General features: G+C 40.4%; 1 protein-coding gene across 4 annotated transcripts in view; it reads left to right on the plus strand.

Annotated features, from left to right (window-relative positions):
- The first annotated feature begins 1,568 nt into the window (after positions 1-1,568).
- The window catches only part of ralgapa2 (Ral GTPase activating protein catalytic subunit alpha 2), a 90,051-nt gene continuing 78,799 nt past the window's right edge, over positions 1,569-12,820 (plus strand). For 3 of the 4 annotated variants that reach the window (XM_072365623.1, XM_072365626.1, XM_072365625.1), the window contains exon 1: positions 1,569-1,837. In XM_072365623.1, the coding sequence (XP_072221724.1) occupies positions 1,732-1,837 (106 nt within the window). In that variant the 5' untranslated portion in view covers positions 1,569-1,731. The remainder of the gene's footprint in view (positions 1,838-12,820) is intronic. The other variant, XM_072365624.1, reaches the window with a different exon arrangement.

The following is a 12,820-nucleotide window of genomic DNA, read 5'->3' on the forward strand; positions in this document are numbered from 1 at the left end:
GCTTAACTGGGGATTCTAAATAAACTGTGACCGGACATGTTTGTCTGTCTCTGTTTGCCCTGTAATGGACTTGCGACCTGTCCAGGGTGTGCACTGCATCTCACCCTTTGTCAGCTGGGGTGTAATCCAGCCCTCTTGACCAGTATAAGAGTGTATAGAGGACAGCCTAACGTAATGGATGTCTATCATGAACAGATTCTAGTTAGTTGAAAATGATGTACTGGGGTTATATTTTTTCCACTCTGTTGTCCCTACACTGAAATATCCAGAGCTTGCCTTAAAACATGCATTATGGTTTAATTATTGAAAGCTAGATGTCATTAGTTGGATTTATTTTAAGGTTACTTTATTATTAATTAGAAGCTAATCCTCACAATCAGTGTGAGTGGGTCAGTATCTAGGCCTATCTTGCCAGACATACTTTAAAAAGTTCTTGAATGAGAATATTTGCTTCTTTAGTTTGTATACTATTTTTGACTGATGGCTCCAGCCAGAACATGCAGCGCTCCAGGTTGAGGTCTGGACTTTGACTGGACCTGCAACAACTTGATTCTTTTCTTTTTCAGACGTTCTGTTGTAGATTTGGAGCAGTGGGTACAGACAGCCTCACGTTTGACTTCTGGAGTGACTGCTGGGTGTGGCTGAAAAACAGGCCCAAATCAGTTTGTTTTTTATCAAATGTGGTGCTGTGCTAACTTCCCCACTTTGGTCTTGTCTGTCCAAAGCACATTGTTCGAGAAGTCTTGTGATATGTTTACAGGAACCTTAACATTTAACATGCAAACTGAAACCTGTAGAGTCTGAGATGTAGTTCTGGGGGTAATTGGGGGATTATTGCATGGTTTGTGCTTGGACTGAACCTGCTGGGATGCCCACTCCTGAGAAGATCGGTAGCATGTCTTAAATGTGTTCCACATGTGAATAATCTTTCTCATTGTAGAATGATGGACTTAGCCATTTCTGTTTTTGATGTACAGCAATAATTGCTTTCATAAGATTGTATTTCTTTCCTTGTTGGCCTTCTCTTCACACACACCTCAATGTTCCAGATCAGCAAACTGCCAAAACTTCTTATTGATGTGGTCACACTTTATTTCATAGGGACTTACCCTCTTAATACCTATGAAAGCGGTAAGGAATGTGCTTTATTTTTCCCTTTACTGTATATGTAGTTGAACATAAAGATGCTTACACCAGAGGGCGCTTGCGAGCTATAACAAAAGCAGAATTAAACCTCCTGTTATCAAATCAATTTCAACAAAACATCACTTTTTCATGCTAAAGATGGAAGTCAATAATGAAAGATAAGTGTTTTTTTCTGACACAGCTCTGAAGCTAATGTTTCTCTGTTTCTTTAAAGGTCTGAAACTCAAAGGAGATGGTGCCTATGTCTGCATAATTCAGTAACTTGACTTTAAAACAGCTAAGAAAAAAACTCACGTTATTCTGAACACGCATGACAAAAACCCCAGTGGAAGTGCAAAGTGGAAGTGTTAAAAACAATAAGGCGTATTCAGATTATCTAACCACTCCTCTCTGTCAGCCTGTGCTTCCGTATTTACACACCCACCGAAAAAAAAAAAAAAAAACAGGACCCACCAGCGGCCGAAGGGTGAATGTTTACCGAGCAAAGCATAGTGTGGTGGTGAGGAAAGTGACAGACACACTGGAGGCTCGGTGTATGGTGAAATACAGGTGATTTCTGCTTCCACGGTTGCATTTTATAGCGGAATGTTCACTCGAAGGGGGCATGGAGACGTCAAGAAATCTACACAGAAAGTTCTGGACCCAAAGAAGGATGTTCTGACCCGGCTCAAACACCTCCGGGCACTGATAGGTGAGTGAAATGTCACCGGGCTTCGGATGCTGCACCGTCGAGGCTTAGCTAATCGAGCTAGCTAGCTGCAAACAACCGACAGCTAACGTCAAACAAGGCGTCAGGTTAGCTGGCTGACTGTCGCTGCGTTTAGTAGAGCGAGCTCGTTAACTGGCAACACGTGCTCTCCCCGTGGCCGTAAAAAAAACCCTGCATCTATTGAAGGGTTTGCCTCTCATCGCTTATTTTTAATATATTTTAACGATTATTAAGATCAGACAAGTCAAACTGTGATGGGGCATGGATGTTAGCTAATGTAATGCTAGCTCCATGGCTGCTAACTAGCCAGCCAATATTGCTAACTGATGCTGTCAGAGCATCAGTGGTTACATTATCCCACACACACACAGCCATTGTTTTCATTCAATGTCAACATGACTGTTTTCAAACCTAATTGCATTAATATTCAGTCAGTAGTTAGAATTAAATGCAAAAGCCTGTGTTCATATACCTCAGTCTGAGGTTGAAAGATGGCTTTCTTCCAGCTCTCTTGGTTGAGGTGCAAAGTCCATGTGTAATGTCCCTTGATATTTTTGATTTGCAAATGATAATGTATGTATAATTGTGCGGCGCCGGAGGGGTCCTTTTGTTTCTTTCATCGGTCAAGGAAGTACATGTTTTATAACAGTCATAAAACTGGATGTCCCAACCTTTTCTTCCTGCACTTTGATAATCAAAAAGAGATGCATTTGTAATTTAATGGTGGGATTTGTGACAGGCGTTTTGTTAGACATGATTTAATCTATTTACGTTCTGCTTTTTATGAATGGTGATGATAATAATTCTCAAAAGAGATCATATTTCTTTCTGCATGACACAGCTTTTAAGAGGCAGACATGTGACTTGCAAGTTAAACAGTCTGAGTGAAGTCACTGTTATTTAACTTTTAATGTCTGGATGATACACAGGTAACTGCGTTAAATTATGTCATTTTAAAATGACTTTGTCCCTTTTCAATCCAACTAAAGTGACAATGCACGAGTACACACTGCAAAGAGCAATTGACTTAAAATTCTTTGATATTTGTCGGGAGTTAAAAAGTGAAAACATCACTTTTTTTACTGTTCGTTAAGGTTGGCTGCTGTGAAAAAAATGCCCCAGTTTTATAACGGTGTTGAAAACCTAATGTACTGCGCACGTGTGTCATGCTCGTCGCACCACAGACAAATCCGGGTCAGTGGGCACCGTGGAAAAGTGTGGGGTCGTCAACAGGGAACTGAGAGATATTGAGAGCAGCTGCAGTAAATTCATTACAAGAACAAAGATACTGTGATTTCTCTCCTAAAAGTCCAAGTGGGTTGCTTGCATGTGCAAATCATCGTTAAGACAAATGTTAAAGCTGAAAAGCACAAGAATGCAATATCCATCATTTGATGTTGTGGTTATATTAAGAAGGTGATCTCTGTTGAAATGCATTATATGTTGAAAATAACGTGACTAATCATATTTAGTTGCTTTAAACTGCGATGGTCTTTTGGTAAAACTAAAAAAAGAGGAAAAATAAGGCTTGGAGAATAAGGCTTGTTTGAGATGTTGAGTCATTTGTTGACGTTTGCGTGCTTGATTGTAATTTCTTCATCGTGGCGTGTTCCATGTTTTTAATTTGTTGCACAGTAGCAAAAACAGCGACAGCAAGTTTCTGCTTCATACAGATTCGAAACTCGAGCAGAAGCTGTTGGATGTTGATACCACGAGGTCTCTGCTACCAAAGCGGCCAAGTCAATGCCAAGACTAGTACAAGCAAGGTGGAGGTCAGTGTGGAGCTCTGCGTGTCCTCTTGTGTTTTTCTTTCCCTCGTGTGCGGCTAAAGATAAGGCTCGTGTGTTTGTCCAGCGGCTGATAGTAGCGCCTCCGTGTTCTCCCAAATTTCACAGTGCTTTCAGCTGAGGAAGGATTTCCTCCTGATCCTGTTGGTTCCTGTGTGGACAGGAAGCAGTGATGAGAGATGGGGTGTTGTGAAGAGTAGGACAGGGACCTGGGAGGAGGAGCAGGGCTGGGGTGACAGGGTTTGGTCTTTCTGATGTGGGAAAACTATATCGATAATACCAGCAAAACATGCATTTTTCCTTCTATTCTCCTAATAATAATATGATCGTGTTTTAGCAACATGACTGTAATACTCTATGACAGCAGAACATTATATCTGTATCTTTAAGTGGAACCATTTAACCTGCATGTTTAAAACTGGCAGAATTTAGTACCCAAAAACTGACTTTATGAATGAGGCAGTGATGATGATCAAAATGTCTCCGATTTCAAATTCTGCCACAATTTCACCAAAGTACAGAAGCAAGAGCTGTTGACAGCTGTCAGCCTGGCCAGTGATTGTTAGGTCCTAAACATTTGTCTCATTGTGTTTTAAGGATATGTTACCATGTCCAGAAGTTTGTTAAACAAGCTCACTGAATCAGGCTGTATTATCAGTGCTATTGTAGTTGAAAGGACAATCTGTTGTCTGGGCTATTTTCAGAGTGGCCCTGTATCGGTTTTCTGCTCACTGAGCAGATCTGTGGGATAGAGTGTGAAAGCTGCTGCATGTTAATTTGCTGGTCATGCCTGGCTGGATTTGGCTGAGGTTGTTAATTACAGGAGCACAGCAAAACCACCTGATCGCTCTCTGTTTCTCTCACAGTTGGCACAAAGGGCTTTTCCTCTGATTATTTCCAGTGGAAAGTCACTCTCGTCCTTGGACCCAACTCATTTTGTATTCACTGATGCATGCCAGTGCCCCATTCATTACAAAAATAAAACTACAGATGGCGGGCCAAGTGCAGGTGTGAGTGTGGAAAATCCTCCACCTATTTGAATGAACGTCCACAGGGAAATGTCGCTCTCCCACAGCTTCGGGGGCACTCTGCAAAGTCAGATGGAGACCAGTTATGGCTGTTGTATGAGACTCAAAGGTTCTCTATTGTAAGAACATGGCTAAGAGATTAATATCTTTGTCATGTTTATTAACTGCACAGAAAAAGCTGTATCCCTTGCTGTTGTTTGTTTGCTGGTGTCCTCTTCAGCTGGTGTAAACATGCTCAGCAGGAATCCCCGGCTGAACTGCGTGGGAACAACAATGCAAGTGTTGCGAGTGATAACAGTCAGGTGTGTTTGTGGATGGAGGTATTTGAGCCAAAAGCTTTTTTTTTTTCTTTTTAAAGAAAGCTCCGTACTAATTTATAATAAGGAGAGAAATCTAGAGTCCTGCACCTTTCCTCCTGTCTTTGTGGGCCTGAGTGTTGTTTGGGTCAGGGTCGCCTGAAAGTGCTGCTGTGTTTATAAGAGGAAATCACGAGCTGAAGCACCGGGGGAAACAATGAACACAAAACTGGAAGGGCTCTCGAGAGTAAATGATTTATCACTTGACTTGTGATTCCCTTTTTTTGTAAAACACTCAAGTTAGACTTCGGAGCAGCACCATCCTCTCAACGGCTTTCATCCTAGAAAGTGTAGGCACGACCACCACACTTAGAAAGGTGCAAAGTGTAACTGTCATAGTAAACAATCAGAGGGTTTTCTGAACTTCTTTATCAAATTACTTGTTTCTTTATGGTATTTCTTTGCATTATTGGAGCAAAACAACCACAATGTTCCAGGTAAAAGAGCACAATCATCACACTGTTGATAACCATCTGGAAAATATTGTCTGACGTTCAGTGTAGATGACACTAGATGCTGCTTTGTGTGCTGTTGCCTGTTGTAATATCAGCCCTTGTCGTGATGATCCTTGCATTTAGCATCTTATTGCTTGGGTTAGCTTTATCGCTCTCCACATTTGAAAGAAGAAATGAGGGATTAAATACTACTGTTTCAAACATTTATCTCAAAGCTAAAGGAACTGAATTAAGACAAATTGGCACAATAACTTAAGAGCTCACTCATATTTCTGAAAAATAATTATGATAAGTCATGTGTATGCAGATGATGGAGGGACAGGGTACTGTAGTCTACATTTGGCAGGTTTGGACATCTTGTTATCATGTTTGTTAATATTTTTATAGTCCATTTAGGAACTGTGAAGTAAACCTGTCAGACAAACACTCGGAGGTGTGATGAATATGATAAATTATCTCTATAGATCTACTTCGTTCCACCCTCATTCCCAATGTGAAAGCAAATGGCCTCCAAACTGGTGGCATTGTTAAGATAAGCGTTTGGCAGCACAAAGAAGTCCTGTGCCACAATCCCTCACTCATTAGAATAGCAAATTTAGCCACGGAAAAGCAAACAGGCTGGCTAATTCGCATCAGAAGCATTACTGCTGCTAGAGCTCCACACCTCATAGTGACCAAAGAGCTTTTGGTGACATTGTTTGGGGACTAAAGTGCATTCGTACCAGAGTAATGGCAGTTTCTCAGATCAGTAACGTGTATTGTCAGTTAATAGAATTGCACAAAGGCCTTGTTGGTGTATAGTACTTGTTTTTAAGACGGCCATACCCTGTATACTGTCAGAGACTACATTGTCCTACATCTTTTAAACAAATAAGTGGAAACAGGTCACTGACTTATGTTTCAAGTGTCCATTCCTGTGTCATTTGTTCAGGGTTTAATGGCAAACTGATAGTTGATATTTTAGGATGTTATATTTCTGTGCCAAAACCGTTGTCAGCATTCTTGGCCTCGTCTCTCTCTCTTCAGTCATGACGTCACTGTCATCAAGTGTTTTACAGTTTCTGCATAACCCAAATCTGAAATATGACACAAGTCATGCAGTGTGGAATGAATGGCTTTATTTCTTTTCGCTCCTGTCCTGTTGGTGAGCTACAGATGGTGAAAGACTTCTGCCCTGTGCTGTGTTTGGTTATTGTCTGTGTGACTTTTAATGCAGCGCCCGGTGAAAACCAGTTTTTCTAGTTGCACTGTACCGTTTAACCGTCCTGCTTTATAACTGACAAACCTGAACTAAGCCCGGCGGTTTGCTGTTGCAGCACATTTTATCAGGGCTGGATCTCATTTTATGTTGCCTTTTTGAGTGTCCAAGCTCTCTCTAATCTTCAGTGGATTTAAAGTAAAACAAAACGACAACAAACACTTAACTTTGGCTTTATTGTCACTGGTTGCTACTCAGAGGTGCAGATTTTAGGTTGGTGACCAAATGACAACGTACCTTTTGTGAGCTCCCAAATGATGAAATTCATAGGAAAATTTCTAAATAGTATACATGTGTCCTTACTCTGCAATGAATTGTGACACCACATGCACTGAAGGTATTGATATACACCTTTCATTATTTTGCACCCAACACAGAGGAAATGAATGTCGTGCCTGTGTTGATGTAGGTGAGGGCTTTAAAGCTACCCAGAGAGGTAGAATGGAAGTTGCCAGCTCTTAAGAGTTCGGCTGCTGAGATAAGCCATGTGGACTCAGACTGGGATAAGGTCAGACTTTGCCGGCTCTGCCATGACTTTTTCACACGGTGCGGCCCCATAATCTGTTACACAGCGAGGCGCCGGCTGCAAGTCAAGAGGCATCCATGCGGTTTTTGGCACAGAGGCATCATCATGAAATTACATGCACCACGTGATGTGAAAAAGCTCTTTGCACAATGATAACATTTTTTTTTTTTTAGTAGATTTAATTTCCACTGAATTATGTGACATGTCGTTTATCCTGAGCGTCACTGTCTGTTTAGAGATAATGCGAGTTAAGTGACATTTCCTTGTTATGTAAAGTCTATATTTGTGATACACTGAGGATCGTACTGACTGCTGCTTATTGCATCATGTGACAAGACTTTTTCCTCATCAGCAGATTTATAATTAACCTTGTTACGGTTAATTATCTACGGTCAAATATCAACTTTCCACGAGTCTCTAAACACTTTGTACTGAGGTAGATCACTCTTTTTTTTTTATCATTATTTAAAAAAAAAAAAAAAGATATTTTCATTACATCAGCATGGAATCTATTTAAGTTCATTACATCAACTTTTTAAGAATGGATAAATAAAACCAATAAGATGCCTCTGTTACATTGTTCGGCTAATTAATGGTTACAAAGCTACGGAAATCCACCGTCAGGAAGAGGCGAGTATTTGCCTCTTTGAAACATATCTGTGTGTTATCATTTTCTCATCCGTCTTTCTCAGCTGGTGTTTATTTGATAAATTGCTTGCTCTAAACTTTGTGTTCAACAGCCTGCATAAACTGTAACACAAAGTCTGTGTCATTAGTCATGCCATCTGCTCTGTTTGTGGAGAAGCACAGTCCTGCCGCCATGCAAACGGGCCGGGACACGGAGCAGGTCAGGAGGCAAAAGCAACTTTCACTTCCAGGATTCCAGTATCAAAGAAATCCATCCACGAATGTTCTGTTCCTGCTTAATTCAACTCTGGGGCCTGGAGCCTATCCCAGCGGTCATTGGGCGAGAGGCAAATCACCAAAATGAAAGTGATATATTTTATGATATTGGGTTTTAGCTTCATCAGGGCTGTTTGTTTTTAAACAAAACATAACACATAGAATTGCTCTTGTTCAAAATATACATTTATGAAGCGAGATCTGTGTTCATATTTTTCATTGTAGTTGAGGTGCTAACTTGAAACAGTTATCTTGATGCTGTGGTTAAAAAAAAAATATATCGACATAGAAAAATACTATTGCTGAAGGTCAGAGTACTGCTGACGGTTTTGAATATCTGGACATGTTGCATCACTCTCTCATTGCGCCTCATTTCCCCGCTTCTATCATGTCAGCAAGTAGGGTTTTTAAATCTTTTAATAAAGCTCTTTTAAACGCTGACGGGATGCTCTCAGAGCCGTGTAACACTTTTTTTTTTTTTTAAATTATTATGCTTCTCAGGCAAAAAATATAACGAAAATAAAGTATGATATATTTGTTGCTATTTTACATGATCTTGTATTAGAGTGGGAATAGTTTTTCCTCTCTCAGGGAACTTTTTTTTTTATATACTTGTCCTTTGTTTATGGGTAACCATTTAGAAAGAGAAATGCCATCTATGGCGCCTCTGTCAACTTCCACATTCGCTGCTACACGGTTATCTGTTGGGGCTCTTAAAGAGACCTCTGTCTTTTTTTGAGCATACAGCCAAAGAATCGCATCCGCGTTTTCTCTCTAATCTCCTTTCTGGCAAGAATGTCGTGCACCTGCAGTGTTGGTTAGCCCAGAGCTAATGCAAATGAGTCTGTCTGATCAAAGGCTTGATTAGACTGCTTTTTGTGTATGACATGGCATATTAATGATTCTGCTTCAAGTGGTATTAAGAGAATATATTGAAAGTTGCCTGGAGAGTTAAATATGGTTTGACACATCCTTTGAACATTCATTGGGAGTTCTTATTGTACGTGATGTGTGCTGATTAAGTTTGAACAGGGAGCTGCAGACAGAGTTGTCCGACAGTAACGTAAGTGCCCCAGAGGCTTCAGCTGACTGGATGACCTTAACCTACTTGGCTAACTAGCCCAGCATGCTTACAGTTGAGTGCAGTCATTTAGTGCTCGCCGGGCAAACAGCGTTAAACATCAATGCATTAGAATAGGAAGTGGCACACTAATTATTCAGCTGAAGTTTGACATTATTGAGCTTTACCCACAAGATAAACTGTGCCTTTGTTTCCCTGGTTACCTCGTGTGAAGTTGTCAGACTTTAGATGTAGGTGGTGCAGTGGTGTCAGTTCAACCTCCCCTTTCAGTCTCTGCTTCAGAAGTCAAACACAGGGAGACCTCAGTGATGCCATCTGGATGATGTTGATAACCAGAAATATTGGGTAGTTTGTAGCTTGTGCAGCCAGACACCAAAAAGCAATGTCATAATCTGTTGTATCATTTTTCATTGGCTTTCCTAGAATAATCTGAGAAGATGCTGTGATTATCTGCCCTCCAAAATGAGCGTCATCTTTGGCTGCTCGTTATTATTTTCCAGCTGGTTTTCTGACATGGGGGTGGAACAACTACCCCTCCCTGGTCGTTAACAGGAAATGTATCACAATGGAAAGCTGTATCATCCAACCAAAACCTGGCATGGCTGCTGTTTTTGGCATTTATGCCACTGTAAAAGATTATAGGTCTCTGAATCATTATGTTATCACCATCAGCAGTATCCAGAAGATTGTTCAGGCAGCATTTAGTCATGACCAAAGAACTCTTTCAGGCAGCCAATTGGCACTAAATGAGCTCATTATCAGGAAGACCATTCTGATACTGGGTTAGGCTTTATGACGCAAACTTCACAACAATAAGTGCTGAACTGGTGGTATAAAGTAGATTTCATCCATGTATTTACACTTTTGACATAAAACAGTCCTTTTGCTGAAATTGTGATTTATCAGACCAACCCTTGATTTTCCAGTCCTCAGCCCGCAGTTTTGGTTAGCATATGCCCCTGCAGCTTCAGACTTCTGTTGCAGGGTCTCAGAGGTGGAACCTGACATCATTCTCTACGTAGTTAATTATTATTTTTTAGTTAATACAGACCAGCGGGAACTAGGGCTGCACGATTATGACCAAAATCACGATTATTTTGATCAATATTGTTATTGCGATTATTAATCACGATCATTCATCATGTCTGGAAAAACGTGTTTTTATTGCACCATTTATAAACAAACAATGTGCCAACAGTTTTTAGTTAAAATTTTCATTTTAAATTAGAATATATGATAAATAATGTAAAATAAAAACAAAAACCCAATCATTTCAAATTTTAAAGTACTAACTGTATTGACTGGACACGTCTTTGGCCAAATAAAAAGATATTGCGTCTGTTATTTCTGCGTGTCTTTGGGAGGTAGATGGATGGGGTTCTGCCCGGGGCAGGGTGCTGTAATGGTTGTCTGGGTTGGCGCTGGACATGGACGAGGATTTTGTGAATTAACATTAGCTTTGGCCTGAATGCATTCCTCATATTTAGGTTTGTGATGTATTTTCAGGTGATTTAACAAATTAGTGGTGTTACTCTGCGGGGTACACACTACTTTGTTACACTCTTTGCAAATAACTTGTCCTTATTTAACGTCACTTGCCCTAAATCCAAAACAAGTCCAGACAATGGATGTCGCCCCGTTTCGAGACACAAGCTCCTCGCCGTCCCCAGATGCTTCTGTATTCTTCTCGGCTTTCGGCATGACTTGTTTTCATCGGTCTTACTCATTGACTGTCTAACTAGCTGCCGCTGCAGGCTGTCTTGCACTGCGCGCTTGTTATTTAGGCAGCTTAATGAAGCCTTAACCATGCTTTCGCCCCCTGGTGGTTGGTAGACTACTGGTTGAGAACATGTGATTAGAGATGCAGGCAGCAGAGCTCGCATTTTGAATGTAAATATCGTTGACGATCAGGTTCATTTAATTGTGGCCACCAAAATCGTGATCACGATCAAAATACGATTAATTGTGCAGCCCTAGCGGGAACCCATTAGTCCAAACTCTTTATCACCTCTCTTATGAAGAATGCATTCCCATCTTCAGAAGTCACGCTCCCTGGATGTTGTTTTGTTTTTCCTCATCATCCTGAATGAGCTCTAGAGACGGCTGTGAAAATCCCAGATGATCAGTGGTTTCCATAATACAGAAACCAGCCAGTGAAGCACCGACAATCATGCCACAGTCACTGTGATCACCTTTTGTCCCTAATCTGATGCTTGATGTGAACATGAAAGTTAACTCCTGACCTAAATTGGCCTGATTTTAAGCACTGCATTATTGCCAGATGATTGATTGATTAGATGCTTGTGTTTTTTAGTTTTTTTGATTGTTTGCTGAAGCATTTTTTGTCACCCTGCAGCTTTTCTTCTCACACAAACAGTTAAAACAAAAAAAAAAAAAAGAGGTCAGGGTCCTTGCTTCTGAAAGTGCAGTAAAACTCTTGCAAGACCGTAATCAGTTCTTTGTAACACCGACTTCAATAAACCTACAGTGGAAAAACAGTATTTTCAGCTGATCCCATGCAGCACAGGGATCAACTGAAAATAGTGTGCTTGGCGTGCTTGTATGAATCTCCACGGCTATATTATAGGTCAGATGAAAACTCTGACTCTGTAAGGACTCTGGGGTTATGCCTCACTTCGTGTATTGAACAATCATGTGCAAATTGAAACTGCTCACACATTTTGGGCCTGTTTGATCATTTATCTGAATAAAGCCATGATAAATGCGACCTATGACGAAGCAGCGTTGCTTTATGAATTTATTTAGTTATGTATGTTGTTATTTAATGACTGAAAAGTGCTTATAAATGCTGGCATTCATTTTGCTTCCTTTAATCGAAAGCTCTGTGGAAATAAAGTTCAGATGTCAACTTATTCAATCACCATTATTGAGGTCCTCTCGCTAAAACAGCCCTCTCTTGCTGTCTTCAAGTACTTTTTGCACAAGTTTTCCAGTATTTGACAGAAGAGTAGGGGTGCCGTTTGAAGGACACAGTTACCATGTGTGGCACAGAGGATATAATGTCATCCTCAGCATTCCTCAGGCCCAGAAAACCGGTTCTGTCTCTCTGTTCACATGCTGTTACCTGAGAAGTCAGTGAAGGCTATTGAGAGAAGAATCTCTCTGATTATGTGCTCACAATGCTGACAGCGATTATACAACTTCTGCCTTTGAGAAAAAAGATGTCCTTTTTCAAAAAAAAAAAAAAGCCCCGAATCAGTCGGAAGGAATAGAAAATAAATCTGATTATTACTGTCATATAGTGCAAAAGTAATTGAGATCATAAGATCTTTAGAGAATTCTTATTAGTGGCATTCAGTGGGTTTGCTGTAGCTTGGTATCATGGGAAGTAGGTCTGTCACTGTGCTAAAGTGTCTAATTCACTTTGTTCTCTTATTTGTGGCGCATGGAAGCTAATTGTGTAGCATTAACATGTAAGTGAAAAATACCTTCTGTGAAAGGACGTTATTATGCAGGTGAACTTAATTGAACATAACCATTCCAGAAAAATGTTGGGGTTTTTTACAAATGAACACATTTATTAAAATTTCGATCTCATTTCTATCGCAAC

The sequence above is a fragment of the Leuresthes tenuis genome, unplaced genomic scaffold, assembly GCF_036924035.1.
Source record: "Leuresthes tenuis unplaced genomic scaffold, fLeuTen1.0.hap1 SCAF_15, whole genome shotgun sequence".
Classification (NCBI taxonomy): Eukaryota; Metazoa; Chordata; class Actinopteri; order Atheriniformes; family Atherinopsidae; genus Leuresthes; species Leuresthes tenuis.